The sequence below is a fragment of the Dama dama genome, chromosome 12 (assembly GCF_033118175.1).
Source record: "Dama dama isolate Ldn47 chromosome 12, ASM3311817v1, whole genome shotgun sequence".
Taxonomy (NCBI): domain Eukaryota; kingdom Metazoa; phylum Chordata; class Mammalia; order Artiodactyla; family Cervidae; genus Dama; species Dama dama.
Genome location: NC_083692.1, coordinates 42024584 through 42044684, shown reverse-complemented (window position 1 = coordinate 42044684; position 20101 = coordinate 42024584). Strand labels below are relative to the sequence as shown.

The window sequence follows — 20101 nt, the reverse complement described above, 5'->3', positions numbered from 1 at the left end:
CCCTATGGACTGGAGCTACAATTCTAGTTCTGTCCAGGTTTGCCATCAACCTTGAGCAAATTACTTGAGGAGAATCTGTGAGTATAGATGGAAAGATATGAAGATCTCTAAACAAATATCTAATTACATCTAACCACATAGATATAAAATAACACATTATTATATTAAAATATAGTAATAAAATTGAGATCTGCCAAACTTGAGCAAGTAGCTTCTGAAATGAATTTTTCGGTCAATACCATCTCTGAAAATTCCCTTAGAAATATCTTCATTTTTAAAAATATGAAGTAAAATAAATAAAACCTCATTTTTTCAAGTGGTCTTACAGACATTACACATGAATATTTCCTAGGAATAAACAAAGCACAATTATAATTTTATTGATTTTAGCAAAATAAAATTACATGAGTAACTTTTAAAAAACTAATGGGTAAGTTTTCTTGTTTCCTTGTCTCCAGGGCACTTGGCATTCTTTATCAACTGGTGCATAAAAGAGTAGAAAAATAAAAGATTATCATATTGTCCTTTGTATTTCTCTTTTAATATATCAGTATGATAGTCTACCAGAAAGTAGTAAATGGCTTCAATCGTGGAAAGGAAGGTATCTGGCTTTCCTTTTTGATGGCGCCAAAAGCAAGTTTTTCTTGTTTTCAACTCAACTTGTAGCAACCCTGCCAAAAACAAATAAGAAAAATATAGGTACTTCTTGTTAACCACAGGGTGTGGTACAATAATGATTTCCCTTAATTACTTTAAGGATTTTTTTTTTAAACTTCTTCAATCCCAATTCCAAACAGGGTATTTTCTCAAATGTATTAAGATATATACAGAAGCAATACAAAACACAGGATGAAATATTATCCATGACAGTTATCTATAAGTCTCAGACCTTACAGCAATGGGTTACAAGTGGTTAACATTTAAGACGGTCATCTCTGTCATCTACTTACCAAGGTCTTTTTTCACTTTAACCCGTGACAGGACTAAGTTCACCAATTTTCAGAAAAGTTTCATTTCCTTGATAAATTGACATTTTTAAGACATCATTCATTCTGAAACTCACTGAGACCAGGTAGGCAGATTAACGATTCTTAATACTGTTAAAGCTACTGGATGATCACTTTTTGGCTCTCTTTTCATGTACAGAGTACCTAGAGCTGTTTCAGTAGCTGTCACATCTGTGTTTCAGAGTCTTGGGGACACAGTCGGCTAATGCTGAGCTCCTAAATATTTAAAGAGGAAATGACTCATGAAATCTTAAAATAGTACTCTCATCTTTTGGGCTTCCCTTGAGGTTCAGCTGGTAAAGAACCTGCCTGCAATGTGGGAGACCTGGGTTCGATCCCTGGGTTGGGCAGATCCCCTGGAGAAGGGAAAGGCTCTATATCAGTATTCTGGCCTGGAGAATTCCATGGACTGTATAGTCCATGGGGTCATAAAGAGTTGGACATGACTGAGCCACTTTCACTTTCACTCTCATCTCTTAAAACTCAGATGTCAACATATAAACTCAGAAGGCTTTCAGCACCTTAAGACCAGCACTCAGACTCACAATAAAATTTGCTTTTAAAAAATCATATTTTATTCTAAACCAATACTCACAGCAAATATAAACTGACCAAACCTGCCATTTAAAAGACAATGATCTTCATAATGAAACACAATAGGAAGGACCTCCACAAGGCTTCCATTCAATACACAATACTACAAAAACAATAAATTAATTACATGCATAATAGTTGAAAAGGGAAAAACACAACTGACATCTGTTGCTATTGTTCAGTTGCTAAGTTGTGTCTTACTCTTTGTGACCCCATGGACTGCAGCATGCCAGGCTTCTCTGTCATTCACTATCTCCTGGGGTTTGCTCAAATTCGTGTCCATTGAGTCGGTGATGCCATCCAACCATCTCATCCACCGCTGCCCCCTTCTCCTTTTGCCCTCAATCTTTCCCAGCATCAGAGTCTTTTCCAATAAGTCGGCTCTTCACATCAGGTGGCCAAGGTATTGAAACTTCAGCTTCAGCATCAGTCATTCCAATGCATATTCAGGATTGATTTCCTTTAGGATAGACTGGTTTGATCTCCTTGCAGTCCAAGGGAATCTCAAAAGTCTTCTCCAGCACCACAATTCGAAAGCGTCAATTCTTTGGTGCTCAGTCTTCTTTATGGTCCAACATGACTAGTTGTTGACATGTTCTAGTAGTCGAACATGACTACTAGAAAAATCATAGCTTTGACTATATGGACCTTTGTTGGCAAAGTGATGTTTCTGCTTTTTAATATGCTGTCTAGATTTATCATAGCTTTCCTTCCAAGAAGCAAGCATCTTTTGGATCACAGCCTTGTCATGGTGAAATATATTGGGGTAGAGAGATTTTTAAAAGGAACAAAAGTGCTAAACATGAAAGATGGATAAATTCCACACTAAGAATTTCGGTTCTTCAAAAGATACCATAAAGAAATTTAGAAGATGAGTCAGAGACTGCATGAAGATATTTCAAAACATAAATATCTATATTCTATATAAAGAATTCCTACAAGTCAATAAGAAAAACAAAACACTAGAAAAACGGACATAGATACTTCACAGAACAGGACATGTACGGCCAAATAAGCAAACAAAATGATGCTCAACCCAATTAGTGATTAGTGAAAGGTAAATTATGACTACAACCAGATACCATATTATACCCACTCTATTGGCAAGTATCAAACATTTGACAACACAATGGTAGGAGGCATTATGAACTGATAGGAATTCTCGCACATTAATGATGGGAGTATAAACCTGTATACCCACACTTTGGAAAATACTTGGCATCGTCCTATAAGACTGAACATTCTTATATGTAACAAAACAGCAATTCCAGTTCTAGGTATGTTTCCTAGAGGAAGCTTGCACATGTGCAAAAATGTTCATAGTACCACTGTGTTTAATAGTAGCACACAGTAGCGCTGTAGCAAAAACCAGAAATAATTAAATTGTTTCATCAACAGAAGACTGAATAAACCTTAGTATATTCACACAATCATACATTACATAGTAGTGAAAATGAGTAAACTATAGCTACAATCTTAGAAACAAAACAGTGAACTTAAAATTTGAGTCCCGAGAAAACTACAAGTCAAAAAAGAAAAAAGCAAAACTAATAACCTAAAAAAGGAAAACTTTTTTAATTGAAAGTATGTTATACAATATAAGTTACAAGTGTACAACATAGTGATTCACAATTTTTAAAGGTTATACCCCATTTATAGTTATTATAAAATATTTGCTGTATTCCCTGTGCTGTACAATACATCCTTATAGCTTACTTTATAGTTTGTCTGTTTTACTTTCCTACCCCTATATTGCCCCTCCTTCACTGGTATCCATCAGTTTGTTCTTTACATCTATGAGTCTGCATCTCTTTTATTATATCCTTGTATTTTTTTAGATTTCACATATAACTGATATCATACAATACTTGTCTTTCCATTATCTCACTTAGCATAATGCCCTCCAAGTCCATCCATATTACTGAAAATGGCAAGATTTCATTCTTTTTTAATGGCTGAGTAGTATTCTATTGCGTGTATGTTTGTATTATGTGTACCATGTATGTTTTCCTCTAGGAGCTTTCTAGTATCTGTCTTACATTTATGTCTTTAATCCATTTTGAGTTTATTATTGTATATGGTATTAGAGAATATTTTAATTTCATTCTTTTACATGCAGCTGTCCAGTTTTCCCAGCACCACTTATTGAAGTGAGATGAATGGTAGTTTTAGTAATTTGGAATCCTTCTACAACAAAAAGACACCATCCTTTCCCAATGCATTCCCCTTAGCCTTTCAATATGAATCTTCAAGAACATTATGCCACTCTTCACTTGCAGGCTTACATTTCATGATTAAATTAGGCACTCAAACTTCAAATGTTTTGTTTTGAGAGCAGTAAAACATTCACAGTTATTTCTCTGTAAAGTTTGGCAAAAGAGTATGTTACATTGTTAAGAGGATTCTTAATCTCAGCATTCATAATTAGAGTAACAGAAACATTTTAATACAGTACATTTGAGGGCTTAAATAGAAATTTAGAGTTGGTTTGTTCAGCTTAATCCCATCAAATGATAAAATGTTTTAAAACCTAACAGCAATGATTTATAACAAACAAGGGTTGTTTCTTGTGGAAGTAACTTGGCTTATCTGGAAACTGATATTTCACACACATATAGAGATAATAAATATGCTGAGGACTAAACAGTTCCTGTGGTGTGATGAGGAGTCAGAAGGGACAGGAGTTGAAGTAGGAGATGCAGAAAAAACTGACTCCAGAAATCTGTTTATTTCATGATTTTGAAGGAATTAAGAAATCCATTTAAAATTCTGATGTAGCACAGAACTGAAATATATGATACTTTCTATGCGATCTGAGAAGGAATAACAGAAAACTTTTGTACAAATGTGATTTGAAGCCTTAAGCACAAAGGCTTAACAGATTTAAATCGTACCTCAATAATTCCCTTTATAATTTTTTTCAAGTTTTAAAACCACTTATGTTCTTCATTTGATCCTTTCCATTACCACATAAGGTACTTTAAAGAAAAATGGCTCAGGAAAAATCTTCAAACTGGGTAACATGCAACTGTAACTATTCAAGGGAATATGGCAGGCAGTACTCCAAAGAGCAGGGTTTTAGGGTTTCATCAATCAAATATTAGCAATAAGATTACAAATCTTATTCTGTCATCTTTTTGCAGTCACTCTCCATACACACATCCTTCCCAAACACAGAAACACACAAGAACACAAACACACCATTTATTTGTCTCTGTCTGCCTATCTTTCTCACACACATACACCCAATCACACATAGAGGCAGAATGACAAAGGAGTCTTACTAACATGTATGTTTTCAAGGGATATAAACTATATAAATTAAGCGAGTTAAATCTAGTATTGTCATTCACTTTAGCTTGAGACTAATTAACACAAGATTCCAAAAAGTGCCATACACTTTCTTTTCTACATGATGTACATTTTGAATAACTGCCTGAGAGAAGCTCTTCCAGTTTGAAACTGATTTGGAAACTGCTTAAAACCAACTGGTTAACTCTCTTGCTCTCTAATCATACATGGTATACAAATAAAGCCACCAAAGAGCCAGAAATAAACCCAAAGCTTTTAGAGAAACTACTGAAAAAGCCTAAAGAACTGAGTAAGGAACAAGCGAACAAGACAGGTAATATTCTTCATATTACTAGTTGTGTTACTTGGGCAAGTAAAGCAACTCTTTAAACCATTAATTATTAGAAACTAAGCTTTTCACTCTAAAGAAAAATATACAAACAAAACAAAAGAAAGAAATGTTAAATCTGAATTGAAACCATTCATGTGAACTCAATACATAGCTATTTATTTTTCTTGGCTCTGTCCACTGAAGCAATGATATACAAGCAGTAATAAATGTACCAGATCTTGGTTTCTAATAACATTCCCCATTAAAAGAACCACAGTTCCTTCAAACAATTAATTCTAGGTCTGGGGCAGGAAAAAAGTACAAGTGAACTTGGGACAGCTTGTTGTACCAGAAAGACTAAAGAGGCCATGCCACAAAGGACCTGAAATGTTCCCAATGGCAAAGTTTTAGACAATTTGGGCATCAAAAAGAATATAATCATGATAAATTATAATATACTGAATGAAAAGGAAACCCATAAGACCACAATGATCCCAAAAAGAGGTGGCAGGAAAGAGAGGAAAAAGGAGAGAGGGAAAAAAGAAAAGCTCATCTTTACATAAGAATGCCAGCAAACAAATGCAGAAGAAATAAAAACATTAAAATTTCATCATTTTGTAATCCTTAATGTAATTACTGATTTAGGCAATAGTTTGTCTGTAATGCAAGAGACAAGGTTCAAACCTTGGATCGGGAAGACCCCCTGAAGAAGGGAACGGCTATCCACTCCAGTATTCTTCCCTGGAGAACTCCATGGACAGAGGAGCCTGGTGGGCCACAGTCCATGGGGTCGCAGAGAGTCAGACACAACTGAGCAACTGACACACACACACATCAATAAATACTAAAACCACTTGGTAAAAAGCAGTTGGGAAATAGTTCAGTGTCTTAAAAGTATTTCCCCATAGATTACTAGTAATTTCAACAAAGAAAATAAACTTTATAATGGAGAGATCTGGCAATCACCACTTTAATCAAGGAATTAATGTTATCAGCAGTAATGGAAAAAGGTACACTATGTCCCCTTATTTGATGTATACAATTTTAGTTATGAATAGGATAACTAATCACCTATTAAAGGTACACCATGTCCTCTTATTTGATGTATACAACTTTAGCTATAAATAGGGTAACTAATCACCTAAACAACTTCATTTCTGAAAAGGAATGCTATTATATCGAAACAACAGATATAAACTAGATTTTTCATAGACAACCATGGATTTATCCTTATCTGAAGTATCCTTACAAAAATATTTAAACTGAATCTAACATTAAAATCAGCAGACAACTAATCTGTCCTCTTCATACAAGCCCAAGTCATAAAATGCAAAAACAGGGAACTGTTCTACATTAAGAGACTAAAGAGACATAATAACCAAATGGAATCTGAGTTTACATGCTGTATCAGAGGAAAAAGGCTACAACAAATATTTTTAGGTCAATTAGGGAAATGTAAATTTGGACTAAAGATTATAGAACTTTTGCTAACTTCCTTATGGTGATAATGGTATAGCAATTACGCCATTCTTCTTTAAGGATGCATACTTAGATATTTAAGGGTGATGTGCTGTAAAGCCTGCAACTTACTTTCAAATGGTTCAACCAAAAATATACATATCTAAGTACACACAGATACATATAATAGAGAAGGAAAAATAAAGCAAAGGTGGCAATGCAACTCTTCTTGAATACATCAGTAGGTTTGAAGTTTCTGAAAGTTGGGAGAAGGAAAAGTTAAAAAAAAAAAATGCAACATTTTTATTATTATTTACCTTGAAGTCTCTCATCAGTGAATATTTTGTTTGTTTGGTTCCAGGTGCTGTCTATGAACACAATTTTTTTCAGTGTTGTGGCTTTGCATTTGCTGTCATTCAAATTCTGTTCTTCAGTTTTCTTGCGTTTAATGGATGGCTTATCAAGGTCATCATTTTTGCCTCTAATGCTATTTTGACTCTTTTTTTGCAGATGAAAAGAAATATCTTTTACTGAAACAGACTTCGGTCCAGGAAATACAAGTGCAACCTAAGGCAAAGAAGTTTACATTAGTAGTGTGCTATGGTCTTAGCATTAGACTTAAAACTTCAAGAGGAAAAACTATATTGAGTATCTGAGAAAAAAGCATTAGGTTTTAGTATATGTGCCTCTTTAATATATATGTGGTAAAGCTTTTGGTTCTTCCCTAGTAACCTATAATCATAATATACCATCAAGAAATACTTCTATACTTTAAAATAAGCTATTCACTTATTGATAGAAACCAGGTTAATTGTATCTTAAATAAAAAAACTAAACTCTGTAATGTTTCATAAAATAAAAGGCAAAGTATGGGGTACTTTGTAAAAGAACCACTGAAAAGTGCTTGATAATTAAATACCATCTTCACCTATATAATAAGCAAAGAGAAAACAAATGATACAGCCAATGCTGGTGAGGAAATGGTATAATAGGTCTTTAAAGCCATTACTGATGTCAAGTTTAAATAACGTAACTGTGAAAGCCATTTGGCAATATAAGTCAAGAGTCTTGAGATGTTCATACTCTCTAGTCAAATGAAATTTCAATTATGGGAATTTATCTTAATAAAATAATTCTAAATATACATATACTCACAATACCCAGAATATATGTTAAAGTACATTTATTACAGTGAAAACTTAAAAATAAAAAATTTAACTGTTAAAGAATTACTCAGTGAATTATGGTACTTCCTTTCTTTCAGCATGTTTTTTTACTGAGACCTTATACACTGTATAACCTCCAAGGTATGAACAACTCCTAACACAAAGCAGGCACCCAGCAAATATTTGTTAAATGAACAAATGTTGATAGAATCATGGGTATTTATCCTCCATATTTTCCCCTATTTCCAAAGATTTCTGAGTGGAGATTATCATTTTTAATATGAAAAATAAATATTATTAAAATTTAAAATCTTAACTTTACAAACATCAATGTTATAAAAGTTTTTCAGACACTCACAATGCACACCTACCTTTCCCCCATACCCAACTAGCAAAGTCCAGGGCTTCTTAGTTTTCTTAAGACTATAAGCACATCATGTCTTTTTATATTAGATAGCACTATGTTCTATTTAACTGACATGATATCTACAAATATATAAAATATACAAATACAAATATACTCCTAGATCCCAAACTCAGATATCATTTACAAACACAACTTTCTATATAAACTCAACCAAAAATTACAAATATATTAATAGGAAAGGAAAAACACCAAGTTCTTTCTTAACCAAACAAATGCACTGATTTTTTATTTTGTTTCTACATTTACCATACCAACAAATGTTCTCCCAAGAGACCCAAAAGAGTTTATATGTTTCTTTCAGAAGTATTCAAGGCCTAGTTTTTTGAGATCTATAGCAACATCACTTTTCAACAAGATCAGCTGTAAAGACCTGTTGTCATTAATGTGACCATTTCAACTAGGTGAAAATCCATTAAGAATCTAGAAATGAGCAAGGAAGGTCTCTGAGTAGCCAAAATAAATATCACAAAAGCCATGTACTAAAGCTTTTAATTTAGAAAGGATTTCTAAAAATCCTTCTAGCTTAGTCTTTTTTTCTTCTGGAGAAATTTCAACATTTGTAATCTGGTTTCTCAGTTTGTATCAAATTAGACTTTTTACATATAGTATATGAACAAGAATGGAGAAAGGAGAAAAGTAAAAGCAGGCCTAGTAATACTAGCAAAGAGTAAGAATTGGAAGAAATAATGCAGACAAACTAGAAAAAGTGAAAAGAGAGACTCAAAAAGGCCTAACATCTAGGATCATTTGATCTTTTAAGATACTGATGAAGTAAACTGTATTTTGTTAAGTGCTGCAGAAGGTTAACCCAAGACCATTAAATAGTAAATTATGTTCAAGTAAGTTTAGAAAGGCAATGCAGTTTAAAATTCATATTTAGATTCAATGTGAAAAGCTGTAAAAAAAATAAACTGCCTACTTCATGGTCCTTTTCTTCATATTCTGGAATACACGGATATGTATAAATATTTACAAATTCAGGTGCTAAGAGTTTTGCATGTACAGCGGTGCTTTTGCCATCTGTTTCATTTGGATGTTTAATGATGTCAATCTTCAATGGTAGCTAAAATTTAGAGAAAAAGGAAAAAATGAACAAAACAAATAGAAAATTCTAATTTTTATGTTAATAAAAATGGTCTTTAAAGCTTAAATAGCAAGCTCACACTAAGTTCCTATGAATATACTTAATAGTCTGAAAGTCATACTTTTTTAGAACAGAATACTAAGACTAGTAAGAGTCATAAAGCAAACACAAATTTATTTCTTAATACTGTTAATCATGCACTAGAACTATTTTCAACTCATTTAACAGACTCTTATAGCAATGTTCCAATGTCATATTCATTTGTCACACTGGACTGAGTCCTATTCCTTGCATTCAAATATCTGTGTCAAGAATATTTTTTATAATTGCTATAAACTTTCAGGTCTGTTAACTTTATAATATATTAAAAAGAAGTATAAGCTCAGGCAAAAATTTTAGATCTAAAATTCAAGTTAAAATTTTCTTCCTCAAAACATCTTTTGAGGTTAAAGGCATTATCTTTTAATGTTAACATCATGATTCTCAGCATGTGAAATTAATTATTAATTGGAAAAAGAGTAACAGAATGGTTCCAGGAGGTATACTCTATATAAAAAATAACTTTTCAAAATCATTTTGCCTATTTTCCTTAGTTTCATTATTTAATTACTATGAATTATGTCCTGTCTGTATGCAAAAATAATAGTCTTGCAAATTTCTTGAGTTAGATTTTTCTATTATTTCGCTGACTTGTTCAGTTTAGTTTTCTGTATAATGCTTGTATGAATCCTGCCTTCAGCCATGACTATGAAAACAGAAGCCAAGTCGTATCTCTCCCATCACAGTCCTAGGCAACTACTGATCTATTGCTATAGGCTAGTTGGCATTTTCCAGAATTTTGTATAAATGAAATCATAAATTATAAACATTTTTCTTTTGATTGCCTTCACTTTGAATAATTATTCTGAGATTCATTCATGTTGTGTGTGTCATTAACTCCAGAACTATTTTTTAAAGGGGCAGTTTCTATATGCTACTAGATGATCCCAAATTGTACATAGTTTATCACTCAGGATAATTATGTGGAAAGAGGAAGCTATATATATATCCTAGAAGGGCCATAAACATCCCAGATAACATTGAAAACATCCCTAGCTTTCAATCCAGGGTTTCAAACCTGATGTCTCCTACCTTCTCACTTAGGCCTAGTGATCATTTATAACTTGAAGGCAACTGCTTCAAAACATCAAATCAACTTCTATTGATAGAAAATTTGCCATTTAAGTAGGCAGTTCACAAATGATTTTACATCAGTCTACCTCTGGCTGAACTCTACATCAGACTTGCCTCATGAAACTCAATCCCAGCTGATGCTACTCTACATTCCCTTTCCCCAGGGTCTCTCAGTAGCAGCTCAGCATTATCTTAGTTCAGGGAAGGCAGGAAAGAAGAAAGAAAAAAAAAAAAGCAGATCATGACAAAGTATTCTAATACTAATAAAACCGACTTTCTTATACAGCTGATGAATAGAGCTGAAAATTCCAAAGGCAATGACCAACATTTCTGATCAGTTGGCTATCTCTGAAGGACATCATTTAAATCAAGAACGCAGGACTGAAAGTTACTAATGTATTTCACAAATCATGAAACTAGCATATCATAGACTAACATCTACAAGTATAAAACAGTTATGTAATATCTGTGCTCAAGAAGTATTTCTGGGAGCCAAGCCATGTATCTTTAGTTCCCCGAGTAAGCCTGAAAATTATACTATGAAAGTCCAGACACAGGTCAAGTCATGGAAATACAGAAATATATGTTTGTGTTCTAGTTCACACATTTTAAAAGAAGATATATCTTAAACAATCACAGGGTACAGAGTAATACAACTAGAGTTGACCAGACTCAGTTCAAGTAGAGATGTTTTGTTTTCAAACATTTAAAGACCATCAATCTGTTCCCTAACATCTATGTTTCCTATGAGAGATTTACCACAAAACTTTCTACCCATATTTATCAAAATACAATTAGCAGAAAACTCTAGCCTTTTTCCATGTGATTATCAACCTTCCCAAAGAGAATCTTTTCAATTCTAGTACTCTAATAAAGATGAAGCTTTCATCTGATGACCTTTCTTCGCCTTAAAAAAAAAAAAAAAGACATTTGTCATGACTTAAAAAAAAATTAATGAATTTGTCATGACATTAAAAAATTTTTCTTCTGCATTAAAAAGATATATATTAATGAATTTAATCCCTAGAGTAAAATTTATAGCTTGGGAGGTACTTATTCATTATGTAGTTATCTTCCCTTCCGAAGCAGGCTATCTAAAAGCAAATGCTGCACCATTTGTAAAAATAAAGTAGAAACTAGAAAAATTTTTAGATTTTTTTAATTAATATGTAGTAACTCACAAAATTTTACATATGGTAATTAAAATAAAATACCTCAGAAAATTTTGCACCATCCAGTAGGCCATTTAGAGTTGATCAAACTCTTGGTATAGTGTTTCAGCCATTTCATTAAAATAGTGGACATTAGGTCATGGATTTAAAAAACAATACTCAATTATTAAATTTCTATGAAAATATTAGCCCTATATTATTAACTTTTATTATTCTGATCATCAACCCTTTTGAACAAAATATATCTTAAGATAAAACTTTTAATGGGATATTTTATGTGGCTATGATATAAAAAGATGAAATGATTCTGTTCATATCTCCAAAACTATACTTCAAAATGTAACATTTTTATATGAGAGATGGGGATAATGGGAGAAGGGAGACAAAGGAGAAGGGGGCAGCAGAGGACGAGATGATTAGATAGTATCACCACTCAATGGACATGAATTTGAGCAAGCTCCAGGAGACAGCAGAGGGCAGAGGAGCCTGGGGTGGCAAAGAGTTGAACATAACTTAGTGACTGAACAACAATGCGGACTTTAGAAGAATTATTGGGCTCAAGCTCTGTTTTTCTGAGCTAACTATAAAGCTTACTGGATTCTATACTGTTATTCTTGGCCAGTAAACTTGCCAATAGCCTCTAAGAATGATTTTAGACCCCTAAGCAGACCATGGACTTGCCAAGGTAACATGTAGGCTAAAATGCAATTCAAGTAACAAAATACAAGTGTTTCAAAGTATTGTTCTTACTTAAAATTTAAATGAACCTTATCACCACATTAAACTTATTTTCTTATTGCCAAGTTCTAATGAGTTCATGTGTAGAATTTGGTCTCTTTAAGGTCCTAACAGGCAGCAGTCAAATTTCATAAACCATTTGACTTAAAGTTTGAGTCACTGTTAGACAAGTTAACATATACATAACTAAGTCTTTGATTACAGAGACATGATGGTCTACAGACCTTTTATCTACACAAAAATAGTCTTGATAGGCAACAAAAAGTATAAGGTAAGCAATCAATTCACATCAATTTGTTGAAATCTGGCGTTAAATCACTATAATTATAACACAGCCCAATGAGCAGGCCTTAGTCTTTTCAATTTCAGTTTAGTTTAGTTTTGGTCACTGACATGTGCTCCATCTCCATATGCAGAATGAGGCTAAACTCACAATTCTGCCTAAGCAAATATCAACCCTAGTTCCTTCAGGATATGTTTTCTTCTCAAGGGCAGTCCAAGGCCCTGAGGTGGTTTTTGAAGCTCCTTCATGCAGCCTGTAAACTTGTCTCTTGTAGTTTTCAAGTTTAAACAACATTTTTTCTATGATGTAAATGAATTATAATCATTTATTTTAAAAAGTAACTGATTTCATTAAAAACAACAGCATTCATCTCATATGCAAGTGTTTCAGCAATGTATGTCTCTTTTTCTAGAAACAAGGGGGAAAAATAGGTTTACAGGTCTATAGGATTAAACTTTCTATTAATTAATTTTCATAATGATGTCATTTATCAAGCTTATCAGTTATATTAGAATAGGGATATATCAGATGTGTCTTTAAAATCAATTCTCCTACTTCCAAACAATTAAATTTCTCACCAACCTTCACATGTGGTATCTGTTCAACAGGTACATTCTCAACTGGGACGTAACATGTATAGCAGTAGAACATTCTTGAACCACCACACTTCAGACATTTTGATCTTCCATTTTGCTGAGCTTTTTTGAGAACTTCTTGAGATGCTAAGCATAAGTTTTGAAGAGGATCTTCTGCAGCTATGCATGTAGTTTGTGACTGCTGTATTTCCACAAATTTTGAATTATCTTCTTCCCTTTCTTTGAGAAATATAGGTGTACTGAGAGACATTTTTCATTCAAATCAAAGTTTAACTTTTATTTCTAAAACACATATTGTAGATGCACTAGAAAAAAAAGTGGGGGGCAAAATAAAAAACATAAAACATTTCATTCACTGTTTCTACAAAGAAAACTACTCCATTTAATTCACAACTGTGTGCTGACTCACGGACGGCGGAGCCTGGTGGGCTGCCGTCTATGGGGTCGCACAGAGTAGGACGTGACTGAAGCGACTTAGCAGCAGCAACAAATGTTAATGAGTTTTTAAACCACTAGATTAGCATGCTTTAAGATATAATGTTAAAAAGCAATAAACTAAAAAAAAAAAAAAATTACCCTTTAAAGTTAGTCCCTCCATAAAAACAGGAAGGTTGTCTCCCAGAAAAATTATTTCAAACATAAAGTTTAGGTACAAACAATCTATTTCTCAGTGACTATTTTTGTTCCAGAAACAGTACTTTTGTTCTATATTAGGAATGTAATGTTTTTATGTTAGTATCAGCCAGGAATGTATTCAACCCTGCAAGCTCTGACTTTCACTTGTTATTATAAGACATCAAATCACACTCTGACATGACATCAATTCTCAGTCTGAACCTTGAAAAAAATACAAGGTGAAATCAGTAAAATTTAGTTGGTTATGTTCTAAAAGATGTAATTCTCTCCAACATAAATTAAAACACACATAAAAATATAACTAAACATCCATTAAGTCATCCACTAGCAATTATAATTTTTTAAATATCTCAAAAGGTGAAACATATGCCTATAAAAATATAAAGGCATATACATAAAGATTAAAGTGTAATCTATAAACGTTAAAATTTTACAGAGTAACATCAGTGTTCACCCATTCTAAGAAATCATATGCTTTCAAAAATATATACCATTCAGTCTAGAGATAAAACAGTAAAGTGCCTTTCGCACTTAAATATTTCCTTCAAAGGAGGATGATGGTTGCCAAAATTGTTATTCAAATACTTTGTAAGCACAATAGGCTTAGAGGGAAAAAGGGACTGGGGCCCTCTTCATTTGATATGCATTCCAGAGCTGTAAAATGATTCTCATAACCTAAAGTCTTGGTATTGTGGTGTTTAACTATGAGACTCCAGGCACTTTAAGTACAAACACTGAGAGGAGAAAAGCTGTGACAGAAACAGGAAACTTTCTGTGGTTTCCCAAAACGAAAGTGAACAAAGAGTCCAGTGGAACATAATACACAATATAATTTACTAACAAGAAGTTAGTGATACTAATTTAATTAGTCATCAGGAGTTTTTTATAGATTGTAAATGCCAGGGAACTTGGGACCCAAATAAAGAAAGGCAAGGAAAAAAGATGTTGGTCATTGAAGGAAAAGTAAAATATACTTGCCAAATTTATTCAAGGGGAAAGCCAAAATACAATAAATATTTTTGATGTGTACTAATTAGGTAAGGGTTTACATTTTGGGTTGGTAGGACAAAGAGATATTTAAAAACGATGGTCCAATCCCTTCTTCTTGCCTCATGAATGGGAAACATTATGTGACCTCTACTCCAAATCACTTTCCTAAAAATGACTTTTAGTTTTGTCAATATGCCCTCAATGACTGGGAGACTGCAGGATATTAAGCTGTTACCTTTTCTTGAGGCTCAGATCCTTTTAAGACTGCATGAGAGTCTTTGACCTTCTCTCTAGTAAATGCACTTACAGATGCAGTATTCTGCACACAATTTCAGATGGTTTGCAGGTTAGATTCTAGAGTCCATCAACAAATACAGGTAAAGAAATCTTGGCTAAGATCAAAAAGTCATTCGAAGGACAGGAGAAGCCTTAAAATCCTGGCAAGAGATCCTATTAGTCTCCAGAAATCAGAGCCACAAATCCTTCTCTGGCCAACAAAAGGTCAATTCTCACAAGCCAACAGAGGTCTCATCACTGAACTTAGGAAACTAACTGGTCCCTAAATCGTCTTGGTTTGGCTTTGTTCTACTGTTACCTGAGGTTCTTAAAAACATTTTTTAGGCTACGATAGTCTTGAGTTATCCAGATCATGGGCTTATCCTAAAAAAGCAATTGGAGTGGTCTAATTCAATTTGACTCCACTTCGCTGGGTATTCCAGTAGCTATGCAGGGATTTGCATGTGCCACTATGGGGCCCAGGGTTAGTGGGGAAGTATGTTCCCAACAGTGTCATGAAAGTCAATGTAGTTGCTTGATGTTTAATGGAAAACTACTGGTGAGTTTTTCTGGAGCCTCAAAGTGCACTCCTCCTGAGATGCCTCATAAAAATCCCCATGTATTCCATTTGGCAGTCCATCCATATAGCTAAATGAATTTTTTGTTGTTGTTTAGTCATTCAGATGTGTCCAACTCTTTTGCAACCCCATGGACTATAGCCCGCCAGGCTCCTCTGTCCACAGGATTTCCCAAGCAAGAATACTCAAGTGGGTTGCATTACCCTCTCCAGGAGATCTTCCTGACCCAGGGTTCGAACCTGCATCTCTTGAATCTCCTGCACTGGCAGGCAGGGGTTTTTCACCAGCTGAGCCACCAGGGAAGCCCCAAATTAGCAGAGCCTTATATAAAAAGTCCTTTCTCTACAAAAATCAAACAACACAAACACCTTGAGACGGTGCAAGGGAAAGGTCTATGGCTTCCTGCCTTGCCTTACCTACACACTCTCACATGTAGATGAGGTGGCTACAGAAGAGGCCTGCAGTTCTAAGTCATGGGGAGCTCCCTCCAAAGGTCTCTAAAACCATATGAACAAGGGTTCCATCCTGACCTAATCAACAGCCTGTTTCTAATGTGTACAAATAATTTACTGCACACACGATTCAAAACTTTCAAAGCATATATCTTAACATCAATTATGTGTGAGAAATACAAGTGGAGTTGTTGGGGTTACTGAGAAAACATAAAAAAACTTCGTTCCTAAGGAACTAACAAATATTTTTGCCTAGATATGCACCTGTCATTTTGCAACTTGGGTTGAAAACAAATTAATTTTTTAACTACGCAATTAAGTTGTACCAATTCTATCTTGCACATAATCCTGTATTTTTAGTCTCAAAGTCAGGATTCTAGATGGCCCATTGCAATCTCTTCACCTCTTTGCTTTCATGTACTTATTACTAGTTCCAGATACTTAACATGGAAAAATATATTTTAATTTGGAGTTACCTTTTAGTTAAGCTATCCTTCCTAGTAGTAGTCAACTCCCCAAGAGTAGAATCCTTCACTCTGCAATTCCATAATGAGGAATTCAACAAATACTTGTTAACTAAATCAAAACCATTATGAAAAAGAAGCATTCACTATGCAATTGCTACTGAAGTATCTGACAACCTTTACCTGTAATCTGCAGCCTGGCAGATTTTTTTTCTTGTTTTTCCAAAATAATAATGCAAAAGACTCCTAGCTACAAATCAGTTAACTCCCACCCCCACCCCCCATCCTTATGCAGGAGACAGGAGTTCAATCCTTGGGTTAGAAAGATCCCCTGGAGGAGAAAATAGCAACCCACTCCAATATTCTTGCCTGGAAAGTCCCATGGACAGAGGAAGCTGGCAGGCTACAGTCCATGGGGTCGCAAAGAGTGGGACACAACTGAGCATACAACACAGCAATGGAACATTACATATAATCTCCTCATCCTGTACTTCGGATCCTAACAGTACCAGATAAAACCCACTTAAATTTTATTTTCCTATTTTTAAGAACCTGGTCATATGTACAGGTCCAATGGTCTACTGTTAAGAATTCAAGGCAACACCTTTTCCTAACAGGCTAACAGTCTATTCCCTCCTCACCACCACCACCACCCCACCCCCCACACACATAGCACCCACCCTGTGGCAGAGACTGTCTTGCCTTAGTTTTTCATGGTACACTGGGGTTTAGAGAGAAGTAATTTTTAAATATTGTGGTTCTGAATCAAGCAGTGATTTTATCATCCAACTTCATGGAACTGGCACCTCAGCGTTAATAGACCTCCTGACTTGTCCTACATTTCCAAGAAATAATTCAGACTTAAGGACAGCCCCTTTGCTTATTACGTATTTATAACCTTAATATTTTAAATACACTGCATGGCACACTATGCCTGTACTAATTTTCTCCTTCGGTGATAACCACTGTCCCGCAAATCACTCCAAACACTAAAAAATAAAGAATAGGGTACCTAGTGGACTAACTTTGCCTGAACAGACTTTTCTTGGGCCGGACTCCACTGAAAATAATGGTTAGGGGTTAAAAAAAAAGAAAAACAAAAAAAACCTTTTTTTGAAGAAAAATTTGGACGCCCTTTCCCCAAAGGGCCCACAAGACCTTAAACACGCTGGCGGCCGCACAGGGACCAGGGCCCCGCTCACAAGCGACACGCAGCACGACCTCCGCCGGGGCCCGGCCATGGAGCGTCCACTCCCGCAGCTTCCGGGTTGCGGACCCCGGTCCCCACAGAAGCGCTGAGACCCGCACGAGGGATCAGAGTGGGACTCAGACCTGCACAGCCCGCGGGTCCTCACACAGCTCCACGCGTCTTCCGCTCCGCCGGAGCCCAAGCTGCGCGCCCGGCCCCGGTCCCGCCTGGCCGCGGCGGAGCGCTTTCCGGGCGACACCAGAGGGAGGAGCCCGGACGTTGCTAAGGCCGTTGCTAGGGCCGGCCTCCGCGCGGGTTCCGCTGGCAAAGGTAACGGGCGGGGACACCCGCCGTGAGGGGTTAGAGGCAAAGTCCCGCCCCAGCTTTTCCAGCTGTCGGTGTGGTGTCACCCTTTTCCGGAGAGAAGTAATGGAGAACCAGGACCCTGGTCCGTGAGGCCTGGCCTCACATCCCGCCAGCGCTGCTCTGAGCTCCCTCCTGAGACTGGCCGGGACCGCGGAGGGGGGACGCGGTTCTCGAAATACACTATCAAGGTGTAGTTGCAGTGCGTTGTGAAAATGCTGTTCCTACAGAACACTTTCCTATTTGCCAATCCCTAAAATATTTCAGTCTTGAGAACTTTGTTCTATTACTTTTTTTTTTTAATGGCTGTGTCCAGAGAAGTAGTTCGTATGCTGTATAGTAAGGAAAGCTGTTAGAAAAATTATATCTGATAATGAGGTCTATTTTAAAAGTACAGACTCACGCAGAGTTGGGACTACTTTGTGCACTTTTCCAATCTGAAATTAAGCATAGTATGCGGATAGATTATTAAACCATTTTTCCTTGCCCCACCCCAAAGAAAATCTGTAGAGAAGGAATGCTTGTTGACAGTTGAGATTTAAAAACACACTGGCCAGATCTTGAGCAATGTATTTATTGAATACTATGAATTTAGCAGTTGAGAGTTAAAAGACAGAATGTTGCCTTAGGCAGGGGTCCCCAGTCTCCAGGATCTAATGCCTAATAATCTGAATTGGAGCTAATATAATAATAGAAATAAAGCACACAATAGTGTAATGCACTTGAATCATCCTGAACCCACCCCCACCTCCCCCACCCCAGTTCTTGGGAAAATTATTTTCCACCAAACTGATCCCTGGTGCCAAAAATGTTGGACCTGAAGTATCAAGTTAAGCATGCATAGTAGAGAAAATACCATATGGCTAATAAATTATAGGAATTTCAAGAGAACTCAGAATGGATTGGTCAGTGAAGGGCTATTGGCTGGATTTGAGTAAAGCTCTGAAGAATTATTATGGTTTCGTACAGTGTTCGAATCAAAGGAACGGTGTGGATCCCATTGGTGGAGGTCCCAGTTGTAATTAAGGAAATTTAGTGACAACTACACTTTTTAAAAAAAGAAATCGTCTAGCTTGGAAAAGCAGTGCATGGCACTTGGTAAGGTTAAGTATTACTTTGTGGAGTTTTAAAGTATATATGTATGCATGTATATGTACACTAGGTCATGTTTATAAAATGCATTTCTCATTGTGTGTTCCTTTTTTAAAATGTTTGAAAGCCACCGCTTTAAGAAAGGGAAATAGGAGAATCAATAGCAAAGTCATCAAGCCAATAAGTAATTTATCATTTTAAACTAATTTAATTCAAGTGCACAGATTAAAAAGCAAATGATGCTATTTCTTTATCAGAGTGAGTACTGGGTTACTATTACTATGTGATACATTACTCCAAAATATGCTGTCTTAAAATAATCATTTTACTATGTTAATGAGTCTTGTGTTCAGCGGAGCGTAGAGGGACAAATTTTTTCTGATAATTCAGCTATGAAGACTGTGAATGCTAGCAGAGGTCCAGTGTGTAGCCTCTTCATGTGGCCTGGGCTTCCCCCCATGGTACGGCAGCAGAATAACCAGAACCAGACTGCTTACGCCTAGGGCTCCAAAACCAAGTGTTGCCATGAACAAGGCAGAAACTACATGTTGTTTTTCTAACCTAGTCCCCAAGAGAAACAGCATTATTTCTCTCACATTCTTTTGATTGTAAGTGAGTTTGAAGGCAGGTCCAAATTTTAGGAGAGGGGACATAGATGCCACTTCTCAAAATACCGTCAAGGCATTTGTGACTGCTTTTTAAAAAACCAACACGAAATTTACTGCTGTCACCGAAAACCCC

The 20101-nt window shown here is 35.6% G+C and overlaps 1 protein-coding gene across 5 annotated transcripts; it reads right to left on the bottom strand.

The window, feature by feature from the left end:
- Positions 1–355: 355 nt before the first annotated feature.
- On the bottom strand, positions 356–18190 carry DTWD1 (DTW domain containing 1). Of its 5 annotated transcripts, none has more exons than XM_061157119.1 (6): positions 18049–18160; positions 15182–15300; positions 13307–13625; positions 9194–9337; positions 6999–7248; positions 356–671 (listed from the first exon to the last, which is right to left on the bottom strand). In XM_061157119.1, the coding sequence occupies exons 3-6, from the start codon at positions 13568–13570 to the stop codon at positions 424–426; spliced, it is 906 nt and encodes a 301-aa protein (XP_061013102.1). In that variant the 5' UTR covers positions 13571–13625; positions 15182–15300; positions 18049–18160; the 3' UTR covers positions 356–423. The 5 variants fall into 5 exon arrangements, with proteins under 5 accessions (XP_061013102.1, XP_061013103.1, XP_061013101.1 ...); XM_061157120.1 differs by having other exon boundaries at positions 15182–15265; positions 18049–18158; XM_061157118.1 differs by lacking the exon at positions 15182–15300 and having other exon boundaries at positions 18049–18190.
- Positions 18191–20101: the final 1911 nt, after the last annotated feature.